This window comes from Melospiza melodia, chromosome 3 (assembly GCF_035770615.1).
Source record: "Melospiza melodia melodia isolate bMelMel2 chromosome 3, bMelMel2.pri, whole genome shotgun sequence".
Classification (NCBI taxonomy): domain Eukaryota; kingdom Metazoa; phylum Chordata; class Aves; order Passeriformes; family Passerellidae; genus Melospiza; species Melospiza melodia.
The window spans coordinates 42,066,181-42,088,719 of NC_086196.1; the positions used below are offsets into that span (position 1 = coordinate 42,066,181).

The following is a 22,539-nucleotide window of genomic DNA, read 5'->3' on the forward strand; positions in this document are numbered from 1 at the left end:
ATTTAAATTTTAAGATTTTATGATCATTAGTTACTGCAGTGGAACTACAAATGCAAGCATGAGTTTCAAGGTGTCACAACCAAACATGCACCCAAACAGGTTGTTCAGAGGAGTTGTGGATGCCAATTCCTGGAAGTCTTCAAGGCTTGGGGGGGATGGAACTTTGAGCAACCTGGTCTAGAGGAAGGTGTCCTTGCCCATGGCTGGGGGATTGAAACTAGATGGTCTTTAAAGGACTCTTCCAACCCAAATCAGATTGTGATTCTATAAGCAATGATAGGAAGGGGAAGTTTATTTGAACATGAACAGCAAAGTTGTTACACGGCATGATAAAAATTGTTAAATACGAAAGAAAAATTAAGTAGAAGGCATGATTCCTGGGATACTATGGATGAATTAAGTCTTTGGGAGTCTTGTGAATAACTTTAAGGAAGACCTTCAAGCAACCACTGAGGAAACACACATGATTTGACTCTGAGCTCTTCAACAGGTAGATCACAAGATTGCTCAGCTCTAAGGTTTGAAAGAACAAGCAGGAAGCTTAATAGACTACTGAACTGTAAAGGAGACTAAAGTGGACTAAAGAGGAGAAGTAAAGAGACACACCAGTAACTGGTGGAGATTTTCCCAACTTTAATAGGAGTGGTACTTGCTTGTTTTTCCTACTCATGGCAAAGGGACTCACCAGTTAACAACAAGCATGATACACACATGAATCAGAACCTACATTTCTGAGAAAACATCCACCAACAGAAAGAGGTGAGTGGAAAAAAACATTCACAGTTATTTCAAAAAACCCACGGTGTCTCAACAGACCTTAATAATTCTTAGTAGCACCTTCTCTCAAAGTCATGCATGTTTGCACATGTGCAAGACTCGGTACAGAAAGCCTCTCTGGAGTTATCTGGGATGATCACTGGAAGCTTAAGAGGTTGCTAATGCTCCTAAGGAAGACTTGGAGGCAAACCTGTACCTGTTCCCTGATCAGGTTGGTTTGATATGCAAAGCTACTGCTGAACTCTAGGAGAGGGTGATAAGAAAGTTGGGGTCATAAACAGAACACAGTTCCCTCCTAGAGACCAACACAGTTGCAGATCAGAATTATTTGAATAATTCAGTTGTTATAATATCAACACATGCTGTTATTTCATTCAAGTAAAAGGCATTGACTTGCAAATAATCTATTTGAAACACAGTATGGAATGACATTGAATTATACCCATTTCCCACAGAAATGGCTCCTGTCACAGTTGGAGAGAGTCTTCAACAAATCTCAGTTTTGTGCTGATTTGGTCAGGAATTGAAATGGGGGGCGGGGAAGAGTTACTAAGGAACAGCAGGCCAGGAGCAGGAGAAAGGTCTGTAGTCTTAATTGATACTAACATTAAAAAGTAGTGCAACAAGAGAAGACTCAAGATGTGAGTTTTACTGCTTTGGAAGTGAAAATAAATCATCATTAGAAACCCTAGGCAGGAAGTCACTGAAATCCGAGTTCTTCATTCATCCCAACTACATGCTGCATCGATGTATTGCAAACCCTTTTTTTTGCAGGGAGATTAAGTAGCTTATTCTCAGTACTGGACAAGGTGAAAGACCCAGATATAGCTCTTACATATGAGAGCCCAAGACACATAGATCGTTTTGCTTTCTACTCCTACCTCAGGAATGGGGAATGTGGTATTAATTACAGCTAAATGGGTCCCCAAGACGTTGCCATCCACAAAACTGACATCATGTGCAGATATAGCTCTCCCTCCTTCACACTATCTGTGGTTGAGAGGGTTGTGACTTTTCTAGCCATCCAGCCCAAAGCCCAGTCCAATCACTTGGACAAGGTAAAGAAATTTGCTTAGTTAAATCTGTATTAACATGATCAAGCAAGCCAGAAATCCTGACTGTTTCCTTCCAGAATTCATATCTATTTCCTCTTCTACTGTAAGCAAAGTAGTTTCATGAGGATGTGATAACAGAACATGAGTTATCACATGAATACTTACAAATTCAAATGAAAAAGCCCTTGATGTGGAAAGTGCTGTGAATTCTACTACTGAACAATCAACCTTTATTTGCCTAGCTAGCAGTACCTCAAGCAGAAGTTATTTGCTTTAACTCCACCTGAAGAAAATCTGATTCCTGACTAAGTACTGCCTTTTTATAAGATACGAGTTATGAAGTTTTGTTCTGTTTTTTTTCTAGGAATCAAACATGTAAAAAACATCACACAAACATGAAGCTGAGTACTTCAAACTACTGAGCCTTCCAAATGATTATCTCTTCTCCCCATTTCTGCATTCTTTGACTCTGCACTTATTTAAGTATACTAGATTTCAGCATTTACTGGTTTTCCCACATACTCCAATGTACTTCAAGTGACTAAAATGAAACCACAAGAGGGAAAACTACTAGGATGACTGTTGCTGAGGAGGAAAAACCAGCAACCCAGGTCTGGCTCCCTCAAACCGTCTGATGATTCGCATTTAAAGTGTTGAGAGTTAAGAGTCATCTTCTGCCCGGATTTGTACTGCTGCAAGTCAGCTGAGCTTATGAAATAGATCTGGCACCATGAAGAGGACTGTCCCCTCCACAGGATACGAGTAATGGCCATTTGAGTAAATGCAAGTTACTCACATCCTGCTAGTGGACTAATCTGTCTCTCTACATTCACGCTCATTTTTAGTTGCCTCCAGGAATCTGAAGGTGAATCTCATTTGTTACCTAATGAAAGTAATTTCACCAGATACAACACAAGCACACTGAAAAACCACCATTACTCATACATACAGCGTAAGCAATGCAGCATTTCTTGAGTTGCTTAATTAGGGTCCATCTCTGAACACTCAGCATTCCCCACACAAGCCTCGATCTCCCTGGCTGACTACTGTCCATTCCCAGCTGATTTGCTCCAACTTTAAAGAGCAATATGACCTCCTCTTTCATTATCCACTCACTCTTACTTATTACTCTTTTAAACTGGAGTGATCCCCCAAAAGTGGGGTGACAGATTGTACATCTTCCTCAGAGCCCGAGACCTATCTCCCCTTTTTCAAAATGGAAGTGGACCAAGCATTCTTTCATTAAACTACACGTATTTTAAATAATAGACATACAATGACCATCCAGTCAACCTTAGCAGGCTTTCAAAAGTGATAGACTGATACCTATTTATTATTCAAGTTTATATATACAATTACGGAGAATATATACCTACATACACAAAACAAGCACTTCGAAATACCTACAAACAGGCGATTCTACCTAAAAAATTAAATTATTCCAATTAAATGAAGTACTGTCAATTATATGTCTCAGTAACAGGTACACCAAAGGAAGGTGAAGGCACAATGGTCGAAGAACTGAATGCATCAGAAGAATTTAGTGACCCAGCCACAGAGATGAGATAATCTAGAGTTCTGAAGAAACAAGCCACACAGTTTCATAAAGTCTGCTAAATCACAGCAGTGCAATTAGAGGAGGATAAAAAATTACCAACTGGTACTGAGATAGCCATAGGCATGTGACCCTGACTTTAACAGAAGGAAAGAGGTTTTGTACCGTAAGCAGTGTGAAGCACAGGTTAAGATGCAGAATCAACTGATCAGAAGTACCCTGCTAACCTGTCAACTCCTCTCTACCTAATGAAAATGCTGCAGGTCTAACCTGGACTTCAGTAAAGCACGTGATGACATGCCATATGTTAGTGAGATCAGAAAAAAACTGACAGACAAGATTTACACAGTTAAGGAAAAGGCATGTGCTCTTTACCCAGTAACATACCACGTTTAAAGAGAAAGCAGTGGGATAGGGCAGCGTTTCTCAAGTTTTTAATAATGGTGGCTATCAAGATCCAAGCCGTAAGGGAGTCCTTTAGCTTTGCACAAGGGAAGCGCGGGCAGGTCCCGTGAAGGGAGCCCGGCGCACGCAAAGATCGGGGAGAGGCTCGGCGGTGGGAGAGGAGAGGCCATGTGCTCGGGAGGGCACGGCCAACGCAGCCGGGGAAGCTGCGGCAGCGGCCGGGCTGCCGGCGGCCCCGGGGCGCCGCTTCTCCGTCACCTTGACCGCGGGGCCGCGGCTGCGGAGCTCCGACCGCGGGCCGGGAGAGCTCTCCGCGCCCGCACGGAGCCCGGCCGCCGCGGCGGAGCTCAGCCTCGGAGCAGCGGAGCTACTCGCTCTGGTTTTCAGCCGAGCTTTTATCACCCCGCGTACGAAAGCCACGCAACAGACCGGACCGGGGGAGCGCCATCGGCAAACTGACGTGGCTCCAGCGCGGCACAAACTCCGGTGCGCGAGTCCCGGCGGCGGCACGGAGCTGCCCCGAGCACGGGCTGCTCCTCAGCCCGGCCGCGCTCGGTGCGGCAGCTCCGCGGCCCCGCGGCTCTGCCCCACAACGGGACGGTCCGGCTCCGGCCGAGGCTCCCCGCCGCCCCCGGCCCCAGCCGCGTTTGCCCCGCGGCTTCCCCGAGCAGCAGCGCGGGGGGGAAACCTACCTGCCGAACCGCCCAGGGCATCCTCGCTCTCCAAAACGCCTCTGTGCTTCGCCCCGCGGAGCTCCCCCTTGGATTTCCAAACGAGCTTTACCATCTTGATCATCTCGGGCAAGTCCCAGGCCAGGGTCCCCTGCTGATAACCGGGCAGGCTGCCCATGGGAAAGGGCATCGCCTCGTCCCCCGCCCTCCTCCGCCTGCCCGGCTCTGCCGCGGGGAAGAAGCGCTCCAGCACCGGCATCCTGGCCCGGGCCCCCCGCCGGGGAGCGGCAGCAACCCCCCGGCCCGAGCAGCCGCGATGGGCATCCAGAGCGGGGCGAGGGCGCCCGGCTGCCCACCGCCGCCGCCCCTCGCCAGGGGCGCGCCCGGCCCCGCGGAAGGAAGGAGCGCCGGGCTCCGGCGGCCGCGCTCGGCTCCCGCCGCTGCGCGCCCTCAGCCCGCCGCCAGGCGCCTGCAGCCGGGGCGAAGCGGCTGCCGGGCAGGCGCGGGGCCGCCGCTCATGCCGGCGCGGCGCCGGGACCCGGGGGCGGGGGCTCGGGCCGCTGCTGCGGGCGGCACTCGGGGCAGCGGGGCCGCGCCGGCACAGCCGCAGCTCGCACCCCGCTAAGCGCCGCGGCGGAAACACTTTGACTTTATCCCTGCCGTGATGGCATGGGGGAGCCCCCACCGCCCCGCCTTCCTCCTCGCCCCGCTGGCTGCGGAGCCGGTGGGAGTTTTGGCCTTTTAGTCAAACCCCGCCGTCACCTCGGCTGCCCTTCGGCGGGAGGATGGGCGGTGATTCACGGGACGCTGCGAGGGCCGGGAGCGGAGAACGAGTTCGCTGCCCCCGCCTGCCCCGCTCCCGGACGCCAGCCCCAGCGGGCACCCGGAGCGGCAGCGGAGGGGCCGGCACTTGAGGGGTCGCAGAGGAACGAGTTGCTGAAGGGACGGGTCTAGGGGAGCGTGCTGGGGTCTGCCCCGCGCCCGCAGTCACTGCGGCTCTAAAGCTCCACCTGAACGGGTTCACTTTAGGACAGTGCCTGGTGGCAGCGGTCGCTCCCAGACTACGACGAGGAGGCAATTATTCATCGCTAATCTTTAAAAACAAGGCAAAGCCGCCCGGGGAAGTGCTCTGGCTCATGCAGCAGCAGAGGTGGCGTGCTGGGGCTGCGCAGCTGTCAGCGAGGGCTTCCCCGGACTTGAGGGCTGCCTTCGGCCAGACCCTGTAGCAGCACCCGGCCCTTCCCGGCGATCCCAGACCCGGAGGGGCCTTGGATTTTCACAACATTTATGTTGCCTTTATACAAGATACACTTTTTAGCCTGATCGTGGTACTGGTCTGTCCCTTACTTTGCGGAGTGCACAGCGGAGGGGTGGAGGTTGAGCTCTTGCACCAGCCCTTAGTTTTCAGTAAAATTGCAGACTTTTTTAATGGGATTTTACTGGGCATTATAACTTTCCCTCGCATGCATAGTTAATACATTTGTCTTCTCTGGGTTACATTCAATGTTCTGCCTTCTCTCCAGATGGAAAAATAAACCGTCAAACAAGCAGGATCTTCCTTCCCACAGGAAGAGAAGCCAAGAGAATGGACTGAAACTTAACACCCTTACATGTAGAAAACAGTGCACGCCTCTCCTCCTCATATTAACATCATGCCGTTTCCCCTGTTACAGGATCTCTGCCTTGAATATATCGATGTTCCAACCTCAAACTGACAACTGTAATGGTTTGCTAAAGTTTTCATTGCAGACTGTTGTGCCACAGTATTGGCACTCTACACTTGGTAGCTTTGCCTTGAAAATTATGAAGCAATTCCAAAGTAGTGTAGTAATGTTGTTGTTGTGCTGTTATTTTTCAGTCTTTTGTATCAGGATATCCTGACTCTTGAACAAAGGAGTTAAGAACAAAGAAATAGATGATGGGCAGTACAGTAGCACAAGCACTGACAACATTAATATAATCTGTGATTATAATTTTCTAGAAAGGCAAATTTTATTGGTTTTATTTTCATATGGCTTATTGTGATATTTTAGGTGTTTTATATTGATGAGTCTCATGTAATTACTCTTTGAAGCACTGTTCCTATCAAAGAGGGCTAAACTCTGCAACTGAAGTCCGGAAGACTTTGAAGACTCTTTGCCGACTGAGTAGTTTAAACCTTACACCCAAACTGCTTAATTTTAGTTTTCTGCAACAAGGAGTTGCAGTAACTTTTTTCAGCTATTGTTTTCCCTCTTTGTTTACCTCTGTGGTCCCCACTGAGGCAAAGAGCAGAAGTGCCAGGGTGCTCTGAAAGAAAGGCTATCCTTGTGCCATTTCCAGCTTCACTGAACACAAAAAGTGACCAAGAAATAACTGAAGGCGGCACTTAGTGCTGTGGTTTAGCCGCAGGGTGATGTACTGCCAAAGGCTGGACTCAATGGTCATGGATATCCTTCCCACCCATAATGATTCTATGATAAAGGATACCAGACATTGTGGAAGGCAATGTATTCACAGATGTCCAGACTAATTTTTAGATGAATATCTGAATATTTAAGTGGTCAACAGAACTTAGCCACCAGCCCTCTTGAGAGCAACAATAAAAATCTACTGATATTTCAAAATCTACCCTACTTTCTTGTGTCCTTAAAACTGTGAAAGGTTCTGTATCATTTGTAGTTGGATCACTTGGGTAGGTACCTGTCTTATGCATAGGATCAAGATTAATTGTTGTATTTGTTTTCTCTTACAGTTCTACAGGTGCAAAGGAGGAGGCCAGTCAAGAAACAAATTGAAATACATCTATTGTTGTAGTATCAGTATTTCAAGAAGCTGTGTAATAAACCAAACAAAATGTATATACTTTTTCTCTTGTAAAATTGCTATCAAATGAAAACAACTGTTTTAGATAGCCTGGAGTTTTTGGATTTGTTTTTCTTTCTGATTTCTGGCCAGTTTAAGGATCAGCAGTTGTGAATGAAAAAAAAATATATTCAAATTGTTGCTTGGCTTTTATGGGTATGTCTGTAAATTAATTAATCTTATTCTTAATAGACTTATGCTTCACAGTTGTTCTCCAATTCAATGATTACTTATCTTGAATTCATCCAAGATTTTTCTGTAACTGACTTTTTTTTTTGTCTTTTTCATTATAAGAATGCAGCCACATATGAGCTGCTCACAGGAAAGCCTGGGAGATCGATATGTGAATATGAGGAGTTCTAGCACCAAAAATCAGCTGTAGCATCACTCTCAGAGATTTCCAATTGACAAAAAGCTCAGATTTTGCAAGTTCTCTGTTTCTCTGACTTCAGCTGTGCTGTGGTGATTTACCCAACTTGAAGATGTGACCTCAACATCATGCATACTCCTACACGGCAACGTACCCAGCCATTTGTAACTGCATTTTAAACAGTCCTTCAGCAAGCCTGGCTCACCTAGAAGTTCTCTTTTGCATTCACACTTATAGCCATACTTGAAGGAAATAGTTCAGCAGAGATGGATTGCTGTATTTCTATCAACTGCATTTCTCTCTGACTCCGAGTTAAAGAAGCTTAAGTGATTACAAGAGAAATATAAATGCATTAACTCTGTCCCTCATTCATTCTGAGAAGCAATGCCAAAAAAAGGCAAATGGAGTCATCTGAAAACATGACAAGGCAGTGCATATTTCCACAGATAGACATGAGAACTGGAAAAGATTTGAGGAAAGGAATACTGTAGTGGGAGAAAAGTGAAGAGAGTAAGCTGACAGATTAATAGCTGGTGTTTCATAGTTGGTGTCTCTTAAAAAAAGTTTTGCTTGTTTGCTTATTCACTCCAAAGTTATGTACTAAGAGCAGCAGCAGCAGCAGCAGAATTGCATGCCAGATGGTAGAGGAAGTGCCTCGTGTATCTTTCCAGTCTACTGAAGCCTGCAGGGTTCTTGTTAACCCACTGCTCTGGTTTTCATTGCAAATCCCTTTCTTCCCCTTTTTTCTTTTCCTTCCTTCAAAGAAAAAGGAGGGAGGGGGGAAGAAAAAAAAAAAAAAGTAAAAAAGAAAAGCCATAGTTTAAACTGGCAATAGCACCATCCTTTTGGCTTTGAGCTACCCTGTCTTGTGCCAAATATACTGTCTCCAGCAGCTCTCCCACAACAAATCAGTCCAGACACACAAAAGCTGTAAAAAAAGAATGGTGAAGAAAGATCCTCGATTCTCCTCTTCTAGCCCCCCACGGCCTTTTCCTTTTGCTTCCCTCCTCCAGCTCCATTCCCGAGCAGGGGTCTCCTCCTTGCCAGCACTGTGAGCGATACTGGGACCTCCAGGCTGCAGCTCTGCTGACAGCTTCCTTAGAGCACAGGCGCCTCTGCCTTTCTGCATTAACAGGCCATTGTAAAGCACAAGTTATACTCTGTTATTCCTCCCACTTCCATCTGATAGCTGATGTTTTAAAAAATGGCTCATAAATTATTGGCGCGGCAGAGTCATTACTTTTGGAAACTTTGCCCATTCTTTCAGCTAACCCACACCACTGCATTGTATCAGAGCTTGCATTTCCAAACAGATACCTAAAAAGATTTAATATAGTCTGTTTTTACAGTACATTATTTAAAATTTTTTGGAAAATGCTCCCAATTTTTAAGTGATTCAGAAACATTAAGAAGCCCAAATATAGAGACCAGTTTCAAAGACTATAAAATACTGATTTTAGAAAGTGTAAAGCATGTCTTTATATGGCACTTCTTAGTGCAATCATCTTAAATCAGTAGTTGCTTATGAAAAGTATGCTTTTGTCTCTGTCCCAGGGATCATGGAGTCATGCAGGGACCACAGGTGAGGCCATTGCCTAGGGTCAGAGCCAGGAGATGACACCATCACCAGAATCAAGTTTTAGGAGGTTTCAGGGTGAGTTCAGTGTAGAAGAGAAGATTGTAAGCACTGGGGCACAGTCCCTACACAGAAAGTTAAAAAAATAGTGCTCATTTTCAGGGCAGCATAATCAGAGCAACAGAGAAAACAAGAATGCAAGTAAGTAACTTTTAAAAGGGACAAGGGAACAGAGTGCCTAAAAAAGGTGGAGAATATGACAGAAGAAACATAAGCAGGCGCAGTTATGCAGAATTTTTTCTAATAACCTCCTGGAAGGCTTCTTTCATCACTTTAAAAATCATAGTATAATTTTTCTTATTTTTTGCCCCACATTTGTCTCATTCCAGATGTCTATTATTTTTAATGTCATTCTTACTAGTAAGAACAATTACTCTTATTTATGGCTATCATTGCAATTACTTCATTAAATAAGAAAAATTTTATATTTATTTGAGGACAGTTGCTGTGTCTTTGCTCTGAAGTGGACATATCAAATTCTCTAAATTTTATCTCAGACCATTTTTCCCAACCCTGAAATTATTTTAGTATTTTTACTATGAATTCTCATCAATTCACTAACTTTTCTTTGATGCATACTTAAGGTATGCAATAGATTATTTTTCCTGCTACCAACTCGCTGTCAAGAGCAATGAGCTGAATTGCTAAGAGAATGGTACAATTAATTAATTAATTAGTTCACATTGCCTGAACTTTGCACAGCATCATGCCTTGAGAGCCTCACCTACTGGGAAATGTAGAAGACAGGCAGTAATGTTCTGTGGGTTCATAAACTGTTGTTTTCATCAGTTAATCAGATTCCTTGGAAAAATGTTCTGGAAATGGAGGAATAAGGATTGCTTGAGTTCTGTAGGGCAAGGAGAAAATGCCTTTTTCATTTTTAGTGTAAGTGAGAGAATAAAATTTTAAGATTAATAATTTGTACTACTAACTAGGCAAAAATGCTTGCAGCAAAGGAATAAACAGAAGTCCATAACTAATTGGAAACAGCGAGGTGGTGTAATATTTCCTTTGCTTGCTCAGGAAAATTAAAAGTTCAGCATACTGAATGTGATGATTCAAATTTCCCATAGTAAACAGCAAAATTCTATGTGGCTTTAAAGGAAAGAGAAAATAGCAGAGAATAGGTTCATCTCATCTTAATAAACCATAATAAGAAAATAATAATGATAAACTGAAAGGGAATTGCCACCAGGATATTTGATTGTGTTGCAAAATGTATCTGATGGACTCTATTAGTTTATTTCTTCCCGTAGTTCTTACACACAAACAAAATTTACCTGATCCAAGGCAAAGTTAAGGGATTTTAAAAAAATCCATTGCCTGAGTTTACAGAATGATCATTGTACCAGATGCTTAATGATGGACTAGGCTAATGGAGTAGGAGGTTAAGAACACTGCATCAGCTTGAAAATGTTGGTAGAAATCAGGTAGGTGGAAAATAATAACCTGTTATTTGGGACAGTAGACATGCTAGTAATCATCTTTATGAAACAGCCCTAAGAAAAGAATAACCTCTGCATCCCACAGGATTCCCTCTAGGGAATACATGAAAAAAAAGCTGAGTAGAAAAAGGTACTGAGCATGTGAGAGACACCTATCCCTTAAATACATAACTAATAGTAAGTAACTGTATGGTCTCAATGAATTCAAAGGGATTACTGCCATCTTTAAAGCTAAGAATGTGCATAGATATTTTTTTCTGTTGGCACCTATGTATCTAAAAATTATTGCAGCAGTTTGGCAGATGAGAGATGTGCCACATTTGAAATGTTTCTTCTGTCTTTCTTCTCTTAGCTTAATGAGATGGCGTAGGTGGCCGCATGGCCTCTGGTGTCCTTGCCCCTTATGGTATTCAGAAAGGACTTGTGGCTATGATTTTGTCTTTTTCTGTCTTTTGAAATTATAAAAGTGAGTAGCTCAGAAATATGCATTAAGTGATATCTAGTTCAATTTTTTTGTCAAAGAAAGCTTAATACTGTAAGGATAAATGAAATGGAAATACAAGGATAACTACAGATGAATAATAGTACTTGCGCCCTCTTTTGTAAATCAGATATCACAAGATCTGATAACTTTGTTTTTCTTTTTCACTTTTAAAATGCAGATTAATATTTGACTAGGAAAAGAAGCACTATTTTAAATAAAATTAATGCATGTTTCTTAACTTTGTTAACTTGTTAGGTATTCAATGGCTGCACATATTAATATTGCAGAGTATCTACACCTCATTATTCTTCAGTCTTTATCTTTCTGACTTTAATAATTAATGGTGAGTTTAGCTCTTTAAATAATCCCATTTAGACCTTATAATGAGCATTAGGATTGCATAGGTGCATTCCTCTTCCAAATTTATTCCTCTTTGCAATGCAAGAGTTAAATAATAAATTGAATTGCATTTTGTCTGATGCCACTCTGGTTACAGACTTATTATTATCTGACTAAAAAGCTTGGTACTTTGGTCATGTTGAATAGGTAGGCCACTAAGTATTTCAGATTAAATATCTATGATACTTGAGTACCTACACTTCTGCTCAGGTTGTATCCACACTTTGTGTTTCTTTATGCTGCCTGCACATCAGCATTCCAATGACGTGCAGATCCCAAAGCTGACATTATTTGCCCTCTCACAGATGCCCTATGGCTTTCTTTCCCTCTTTGCATCTTGCATGACAGCAGTGGGTGCAGTTTGCCATGCGGATGGACAGGAGATGCAGCTGGGAAGTCATGGGAAAACCCTAACAATGATGCACAAATATCCTAGTGATAAACTAAGCTGCCTCTGACCTAGTTTCTCATGACTGCAAAATCAGGCCATATTTACTGTAATCAAGCTCTTTGCATTTCTTACAAATGCATTTGTGTAAATGTAGCTCCACTGGGATGAGCAGCTTTGGAAATATGCTGCCACCCCTGTCCTGGCATTTTTTTACCATGCATTTAAAACCCACTGATAATCATGCAAACACATGTTGATTCTTTTCTTCACTACAGATTCTTCTTGAAATATATTCATGCTGATGAAGCTGCGGAAGGAAAAACTCTGAGTAGACAGCCTAGGAGGAAAAGCTCTTTCCACTAGATCTGCAGATGGAGGGAAGGCTTTCTGGAAAACCTGTTTCTCTCACATGTGTTTGGTCAGGCTGCTCTCAGTAATGTAGTTCCAGATGTACTGTGCTTTCCAAGATATCCTGACAATGTGTAAAGCCATAAATGTTTTCTAAGATATCTGTTACATTTTTTTTTCCAGTCCAGGCAATCACACATCATTTTTCCAGGCTCTGCACAGCTTTTTGATACCAATAATAATTTAGATATGCAGCAATTGTAAGATTTAAAAACGACTAATGGTTAGTAAAAGAAGAAAGTATTCAGGTTTTTTTGAAAAGATGGTAATGCAAATACTGTACTATATACAAATTTTTCCCCAGACCTTAACCACATATCAAAATGTGAGCTTCGGTCATGGTATTGATATCCATAAGTATCTCTTTCCATGAGTAACGGTGCAGTTACATAAGTTTTCAGATGGGACTGCCAGTCAAAAGTTCTGTCTCCCTTTCATCATCTGCGGTACTAGGAACTACATTTGCTTGTGCTTTTTTCCTGAGGTTTGCAATATTTTCAATCTATTTGTCTTAGGTTTGCAGTATCGTGTGCCAAATCAAGTAAAAGGCATCACTGGCTACTTAATGATACAATTTTAAGACTTTTGGGTTACACTCTTTAGCTTGCCGTCTGCTCCTCTAGAAACAGCAAAACCATTTTCAGCCACCTTGGGTTGAGATGAAAGCTAAACCTAAATTTTCAGCCACCTTGGGTTGAGATGAAAGCTAAACCTAAGAGTCATTGCTCCCACAATCCGTGTCTGCCAGTTGCAACCTGAAGGTGCTTAATTCAGAACCAAGCTCAGATCCTTAGAATGACAGGTGCCATTTTCTCTGTATAAGCATGGGCTTGTCAAACAGTCACCCTTTCATTGGAATCTGTGGAGTTCTGACCACACTCAGAGAAGCTGACTGAAGGAGGTTGCTGTGGGTTTCCATCAGCCAAGGACAGACAATTTTGATGCTCAAGGGAGCACGGAACTTCCAGGGACAATTTTGCTTCCCTGTTCTATATCCACTGTCCATACAGCTCTTGAGCGCTTTGAATAGTGGAGATGTTACAGAGTGTTTGTTACTGTGTCCCACAATCAGAGTTTTAAAAAAAGTCCAAGCAATTGCCTAGTCTATCTTTTTACTTGTTTTTAATGGAATATTGTAAATACACTAAATAAATAAAATGTTTTATGTTATTTTTATCAGGAACTTCTTATGCACTTCAATGAAACCCATTAGGTAGTTGTTGCTGGCCTTTTTTAAAGCATAATATCAATGTTCAAGTAGTACCAGATAAAACTGATTTCAGCCACCACTAACTCTGGCTTTTCAGAAAGGGAAAGGAATCCTTCAGTATTTCCAACTTCAGTTGGAACATTGGTGCAGGAAACAATTTAACAGGGCTAGTGCGCAAGGAAGTGATGTAACTTTTACCAAATTTTCTGACTGTGTGGAAAAAAGAGTCAAGTATCAATTGGCCTACTACCCTGTTAAGCCACTAGCTTCCTGTCCTGTCCCAGTGCATTGAAAAATGAAGTGCATCTCCTTTACTGATATTTGCAGTCTACATCAGCTGGTTTCTTATTGGTTAAATATCAGATTTCCAACTATGCCGTAACATGTGCTTGAGCAAGTCCAATAGGAAATAGTTAAATAAGTCTCATTTTGGCCTGAACATAAACTTCCCTTTCCAGTCATATCAGAAACAGAAGTGTGTGCTGATCTAGCACTGCCTTTTTGTTCATTAATGTATTATTTAAAAAATCCTGGTTCAGAATAAAATTCCTAAGACAATGGTAGTAATGTTAGCAGTAGCAAGTTGGAAAGCAGAATTTGTTTCACAAAAATGTCAGATTTTTTTTATTAGATGTTAGAAGTTAAAACCAAATGTCCATCAAGCAGAATTTAAATTTTTGCAGGAAATGACTTCTGAGAAAATATTTTTTTTCTTTTGATATAGTCCATATTCTGTTGAGATAACCTCAAAAAATTGCAATATAATAAGAGATCCTATAACCTGGTATTTGAATAACATTTAACCTGGTATTTGAATAAAATTTGAATAAACATGTTAGAATATTAAAGCCTAAATAAATTAACAAAACAATAGTGAAGGAAGATTGCCAGTAAAGGTCAGAATGTAATGCTAGTTGTTTTCTTAACAAAATGAGAAACAAGTAGCATCTTTTCCCCTACAGAAAAAAAATTGCTGGAAAAAAAAAAAAGGAAATACTGCCTTTTCTAAGGCAGTATGAATCCACTGGGGGAAAAAAACCCAGAACAACCTGATAGCATCTCTGTAACACTCAAATATCTTTGAACCAGTAGGGGTAAAATCCCCACCTTTGTGGCTGTGTGGGTGATGTCCTTTTCTGTAGCTGGGACCAATGCACTGTGATAGAGGAATTGGCAGAAATGTTCCTGTTGAAGCAAGGTTAAACAATGAAGAGATATACAGGAGAAAATTCATGGGCAAAAGAGAACCATAGAATAGTTTGGAATGGAAGGGAGCTCTAAATGTCATCTAGTCCAAAGCTCCTGCAATGAGGAGACATCTTCAACTAGATCAGGTTGCTCAGAGGCCTCTCCAGGCCACCATCTCTCTGGTCATATGCACCTGTAACTGTAGACACCTTCAGTGACTGGTAGCTATTTAGTATTTAATTACTTGTATTTTATTTAAAAAAAAAAACAACAGAAGAACCCCAGCATTTATTAAACAGGTGATGGTTTTCTAGATAAGATGAAAAATGTTAAGCTCATAGTTTATATATTTAAACATTAAAGGTAAATAGTAGTTTCATTTAACATGTACATGAATTTTAGGTTATTTTTGTCGTCTCACTGCAGCATAGAGTCAAATATAACTTTTCTAAAAGCTTTTTTTTTCTTTAATACTAAGTACCAATATATTTTAGTGTGTATGTGGGAGTACAAATCATTCAAATTAGATAATGTGGTAACAGATGTCTATGTTATTTGAGCCTTATTTTGCTAGATGTCATACAGACAGGTTGTAATTATCATTTAAAGGTCAGTGTAAGAAACAGGGAGGCTTTCACAATGCCAACTAGTTTACTTAGCCTTCTACTCTGAATCACTGCATCAGAGAGTCTGTGTCTTCCCTTTGACTCAAAGAGGAACCATGGAAAACAGCTAGACAATTTAACCAGCCAAGTTTTGTGTTGATATTTGGGTAAGCTAATTGTACTTAAATTATAGTAATGGACAGTGGAGTAGCATTTGAGACAGACCAACTGTCCTAAATTGTAACCTTTGCTGTTTAAACATTGTGTAGTAGAACTTGGCATACATCCAAGCAAACAAACTTTCCTTCTTTTTGTTTTGATGTTCAAAATGTTCCATTGCTTTAGAAATAAATAAATATTGGAGTCATCTGTGCATCCCAGTTTTTGCTGAGATCAGAAGTAGGATAAGAATGGCACAGAAGGCACTTCCAGGGAAGAGAATCTCATGAGAAAATTCTGATCTCAGGTTTTCTGCCTAAATTCCAAGATACTAAGATAAATAGAAACATTCAGTATTTGATATTTTAAAATAAAATGCACTCACCAAAGCTTTTGAGGCTTGCCTGTTATCTACTAAATGTATCAGGAGTATTGCTTGAGAAGTGTTGATTTTGTAAATTCAGTCTCTGAAGCTTGAGGAAACAGTAACAGCAATGGCTGTGTGAATATCTATAAACTAACACAATAATCAAAACAGTTTTGTTTTCACCAGTTCTCATAATATATATTCTTATTTAAGGAGTTCCACTGTATTGGTGGCATTTCAATACTTCCCCTCTCCCACATACTGTCCTTATGGGAAAATAAAGGAAAATGAGCTGTGCTTTCCTAACAGTCTTCCATCTCTACAGATGTCACCTGAAGAGTATTTGTGAAAAGATCTGTCACAAATTACACATATTCTTGAAACTGCTTTTGCTTGAAGATGCTTTTCAGAGCAGATACAAACTCAGCTCTCTGGTCTGTCACAATTCCTGTGACAAGAACTACTAAGAAATCAGTTGTAATCACTTTGGCCATATCTAAGCTGCTTTGACTCTGGAGCTCCTCCTCCTTCTATGGCTGGCATGGAGGCAACTGAGATCTGGGATGAGATCTTCAGCCTATTTCTTGTTTTTCTTTTGCCTCCTGGTTTCTCTGTGAAAAAGTCCAGGGATGTAAGTCAAAAAAGCACCATGCTGCACTGGATAATAGTGCTTGATAAGGAAACCAGAACTAAGCTCTTTGTAACATCTGCCACACTGTATACATGTAATTATTGTCTTTGGGTAATATGGGAATAGTGCTAACTTTTTTCAAAGGAAGAAAGTAAGGTTAGGAATAATAAACCTCTAGTCTACTACAATAACAGAGGCCTTACACCTCTTTCCAAACACATTTATTTTGAAGAATCTGTCTCAAACATAGTTGTATACCTATAGTTTAATAGTTGGACTTGATGATCTAAAATGTCTTCTCTAATCTAAATGATTCTGTGGTTCTGTGAACCTGGACTATCAAGATTTATAGCTATCTAGTCACCCTCAGGGCACAAGTGCAATTGGCAAGACAGTACGAATAACAAATGCGAGTTGAAATGTAACCCTGTTAGCCAGGTTCAGATATGGTGGTGTTTTTCCCAGGGAGCCGAGCAGGAGTTCCTCACTTTGCAATGTCTGTGAGTCATGCCAGGTAGCACTGGCAGCCCTGCCTGACCTTGCCAAGCGCCGTGTCCCCAGCTGACCTGAGCCTCTCGGTGTCAGGGACACGTGAGAAGCCTTTCCCTGGGCCAGCTGTGTGCAGGCAGGGAGTGCTTGCAACCACCCCTAAAGCCCTCTGCAGGCACAGTGTTCAAGTGGTGTTATTGTTGCCTTTTTGTCCAGCCCAGTTCTGGTTGGGCAATTCTTGTGGGCAAGAAGTGTCTTGCATCTTTAGCTGCTTTTATTACGAATATTTAAAAGAGTTTTTTGTTTTGTTTTGTTTTGTTTTTTCTCAAAATAATTTGATTATTTGTGTTTGATTATTTGTGTTGTCTTGCCAATAACTCCTGGGCTATAGGTGAGGGTACAGTTGCCAGCTATGGGAATAGCTGTAAGCTCTGCTGTTCACCTATGACTGAAGTGTGACCAATACTGAAGAGGACTGGATATCAGTGGTGCAATTTTTATCTATAGAACTTGAATAGATTGTGAGCAAAATTTTAAAATAATGTTGTGTCCAAACCAATATTTTGGTCAGAGAAGTGGGATAAAGACCAATTCTTGGCAGGAAAGTGGGATAAACACCAATACTAAGAATCATCTGTCATTGTCACAAGTAACAAAGGCCACAGTTACTTTATCTCCTTTATGGTTTGTGAGGAGTCATTTCCCTTCATTTCACACAGGGAAGGCTGCTTACCTAATTTATCTTTCGTTCTAGTCCTGTTGTGACCGGTGGATCAGCTGAAGGGTTGCAGCTGGCAGGCACGGCCTGCACGTGCAGCCTGGCCCAGGCTGGGCAGAGCTGTGGGCCTGGCTGGAGACTGAGAGCTTTGGAGGTGAAATGTGCTCAGAAATTTCCCTATCTGGCCTATCACCAGCACTGCATGCTGCAGCACTGAAATCAGCTGCAACAAATGCTTGCCTTCTCACCTAAATACCAAAAAAGTGCTGTTGCTGTGAGATGAACCAATTTGCTCTACACAGTAAGTGAAGGGATGTGCGTCTCTGAGAGGAGCTGGCACTTAAATGTGTTTCAACATGAGCTACCTTGGATGAAATGCTGTGAAGCAGTAAGAGAGGGAGGCAGAAATTCCTGTGTGTGATTTCTCTGTTCCGGATGTGTGTGGCCTTGGGTGGGAGGAAAATCTTTCCATCCCATCTGAAAGTAACAGTGTCTTGTTTATGAGAACAGCATAGACTTTGGAAAGTTGTTATTCTAAATATCTGTAATCAGTTTTTGTGCATTTCTTTCACATGTGCCATTTTCCACATTACTGAAGACACCTATTTTTGTTCAATTTTGCTGAGAATATACATTAAACTCCTCCAATTGCACTACACTAAAAAGCATTTAAATGTATGAAATCCCTTTTCGTTATGAATCTATAGATTATAAAACTTAGAAGCTGGTTTCCAAAGAGACTGCTGATTTGGATGTCCAGATTCCAGACAATCCACTTAGAAGCATGTAAAATTAATTGATTTTTCAAGAGCTAATTAATAAGTACCATTTCACTAAAAGGGTATTTCTTTAACATATTGCATGCTGGTATCATAAAATCATAGCCTGAGGTTTTAAGTTATGATGGAAAAGATATAATAGCTGAGGTATCATGATTCCTTAAAGAGCCAAATTGCCTTTTTAAATATGTGGTATCATGTTTCTTGGCTGGACTAATTCCTCCCATGTCATGGAATATTATCTGCATTCTCAGAGCATGTCCAATTTAGTGATTTTTCTCTTTTATACCATGTAAAATGCCTTTTACATACGCATTGTATTGCATTTGCATAGTACTGCACAAATGAGCATTGTACATTCTCTAGAAAACGTGTATTCCTGCTAATGCCCATGTATGTGGACTAGGCATGCATGCAGACATAGCAAGGCAAGCCAACACTCCCACACATGCACTTCTGGGACATTTAGAATTCAAAACATAAGTATCAGGCAATGTGACACTCTCTCTCTACACCTGTAGCTGCATTACCTACCATCATTGTTGAAAAATTAAGGTTGGACATCAGTTGCAACCGAGTGTTTTAGAATTTCCTGAATTATTCTATAACCAGAACTAGCTTTTAAACATGACATGAACTGGATGTCTGATTTGCCAAACAGGTGAGCCCTCTCAAAGTCTTACTGGCCTCTCCCATTGCTGTTCCTCCACACAGAGGAGGAAATTCTTGAACAAGTCATCCTTGGGTCCCTTCTAGTTAACCAACAGGAACAACTTATTTGATTCATAGGAGGTATTTACATTGCCTCACTTTATTTTGAGAGATGAAAAGAGCTGTCAAAATGCCTGTGTCTTTCTGTTGACTGACAAGAAGCCTCAGATATAAACATTCTTACTGTGGATATATAAAGGTAAAAAAATAAGAGGTAAGGAGAAAGCACACTGCTCCCCTGGTCATTCAATGTGCTCTCTGTAAAGAGAATTTACTGCCCTCAGTATTGTGCAATAAGAGTTTCTCCTTTAGAGCTCAGATTGCCCATTTTTACTCTTCAACCAGGACCTTTCTGTGCCTTATTGTCTCCTGCTTTCTTTCCTTTTCTGAGATGAAACTCCTTGAGCAGTAATTTAATAGAGTGAGAATATAGTTAAAGACTTCAGAATGAGGAGTTTGTTTATAATGTTATAAAGTTCCATAATTTCTTTTGTACATTTATTTTGTATGTCTGATCTATGCATAAAACATGACTACACAAGCCTAGGAAATATATGAATCTTTATATTTTGGCTCAATACCAGTCTCATACAAACTTTACCTCACTTCATTCATCCAAAACAATCTAGAACTTCTGCCAGGGTTATCTATTTCTATATTCAGTCTACGATGGTAAAAGAGGTTACAAATATTAACAGCTACTCCATAATGACAAGGCAATGAAATGAAATACCTCCAAGTAACTCCATTAGATTTTAATTTTTTTTTCCCCTATAGAAGCCTGAGGAAATAAAAAAAATCCCATTTAGATAGGCCAAGTTTTAGGGGACAGTTAATGACAGAAACAGTAATTACAGGAAAGGCTACCTCAAAGAGCCTGAGTTCCACATCAGTAACAAACTGTTACTGATGAATCAAGAAGATAAGACTACCTTTACGGACAAACGGGAAAGGGTCTAAAAACAGATATTCCTGTTAACAATGGGAAAATATCTGGAGAAAAGCCAAAGTCTCATTTATTTGCGCAGCCTTTAGGGAAAAAATTATAATGTATGGTTGCCATGTAAGGAATATGAGAAAGCAAATTGGTAACTGAGAGGCTGTTCAAACAGAAATCCATCTTAAAAGGTAGCGTATATGATTTCTAGGGTTTGTACATGATGAAGCTTCTGTAATACTTATGTGGATGGATTGAGGATGTTTATAAAGAGACACACAAAAGTGGGTTTTAGCATAGGAAAGAGAGAGAGCACTGTAGGGAGTCTGACTTCCTGTCACATAATTAAGCAAAGTATTGAAGGAGAAGAGGCATATCAATTTTGTGGTGGTGAGAGGTGAGAAGGAGAAGGCTGCTGGGAGCTGCAGCTGCCCTGAGCCTGAGGAATTACTTTGTTTGTTACAACCTTGTGAGCTTCCATGTGTTTGCTTCCCTGGGGGCAAGAGCTAAAACTTGTTATGATGTGATAGTCCTTGACTTCCTGGGAGCAGCAGATAGCCCACCACATGACTAATAGCCTCAAAGCACTGGGGTGGCCAAACCACCCACCTCCTACAATCTCCTGTCAGTCAATGGGTGGTGTGATAAAAACTTCCACTACAATTCTAGGTGACCCATTGGGACTGCTGGGACTCAGCACTGACATGTTTTTTCGAGAGGGATGGATGGTTGAGCAGCTGTAGAGCAGAAGCAGGGATGAGAGTTTGGTGAGGACAGAAGTAGCAGACTGCCTAGGTCTCGTGACAGCCCAGGGTGAGTTGAAAGTGGCAAATTCAGGCACAATTAACAATGAACCCCACAAGTACATCAGTTGGAATTTTTGCTGCCTTGTAGGATGAAATAGGCCAGCCTGTAGAGAGAACTGGATGGAGATGGAAGGTATTCACCGCAGCTGCTCTCTGCTGGCTGGAGCTAGAACTAGACGCCCACAGGCGCGGGGAGATGTATGTGCTCCTTGCTTTTGTCATCTGATAACTTCCTGGACTTCGAATTGGGAGAGTCTTAAGTTTTTACCTCACCATAAAATGAAATGCCAAGAGCATCAGGTCTGTAATTTAACAATAATCATGAAGCCAGTAAGTGTAGCTTTGTTTAAGTAAGACCTGGTTAGGTCACATCTCTTAAAAGTAAATGAGAAGGAAAGATTAAAGTGGGTTCAGCAGCAAACGATTATCTTTGACCACATGTTATCAACTAGATGGCCTTATGCCTTTAAGTCTAGGTTAATTATGGTTTTTTCCAACAATATCCAATTACATGACGAATAACCTTGGCATCTAAGGCAGGAACCTCTGATATGCGTCACTTCTTACCTCAAGAAGACTGTTTATCAGAGTTATCAGTGCTGGCTGCTGAAAAATCAGCCTGCTATTGTTACATTCCCATTCAGAGCATGCTGTCTTCCAAAACATCCAAGCAGACCTGACAGACTGATGGCTGAGAGTGCTTTGACACACTCTGCCAGAGGGAACTCCTGGGGGGAATAAGCCAACTGCATTCATTGCACTTCCTCCTTTGTAGTGTGTGTTAGGGTAGCTGGGGAATCCAGGGGAAGTCTCTTCTGTGAGAGACAAAGCAGCAAGTGCATATTGGAAATATTCAAGTCATATTTCTGCATTGCACTTATTTTACTCCAGGTTCTTTTTAGGCCAGTGGTTACAAATTACAAGGAGAGAAATATCTTACACTGTGGAAAAAAAGGCTTTTATGTACAGGGATCACTCTGCGATCGCTCCACAAAGAGAGAAGCATTCCATGACTAACCTGCCATCCCACCAGCAACAAAGACCGAAAAGCATTATTAGAATGAGTGCTACCAATAAAATGCTTCCTAAGAATAGATTAGAAGGTGATGTAGTTTGTACAGTAACATCTTGTACTGTTTTAAAATAAGAAGACACTATAAATTGGAAAACGAAAGCATGAACCTCAGTACAGAATTGTTTGGGATATTCATTAATATCAATGGCCATTTGATATATATTATTTATTTATCAATTTAGCTATATAATGCTCTAATTAACCTGGGATTTGCACTTATTATATATGCCTTGTTTGAATTTTGGGTTAATGCTTTAGAAACTGTCTACTGTCCCAAAGAAAAATTATCTTCCCAGTCCTTTGCCAGAAAAACATAAGCTTTTTTTTAGACTCATAGCTAATAAAACTTTTGTTAATAATTAAAGACTGTTGATGATTAGAAGCACCCTAAAGCTGCTATATATGTATGGCATGTATACATGTA

General features: G+C 41.4%; 1 protein-coding gene across 5 annotated transcripts in view; it reads right to left on the reverse strand.

The window, feature by feature from the left end:
• Nucleotides 1–22,539, reverse strand: part of PDE7B (phosphodiesterase 7B) — a 170,187-nt gene that overhangs the window by 76,912 nt on the left and 70,736 nt on the right. The window contains exon 1 of one of the 5 annotated variants that reach the window (XM_063151505.1): nt 4,485–4,758. The exons of the other annotated variants lie outside the window; for them this stretch is intronic. Coding sequence (XP_063007575.1) covers nt 4,485–4,722 — 238 coding nt within the window. The 5' untranslated portion in view covers nt 4,723–4,758. Of the gene's footprint in view, nt 1–4,484; nt 4,759–22,539 lie in introns of those variants that run through there. 5 annotated transcript variants of the gene reach the window in all.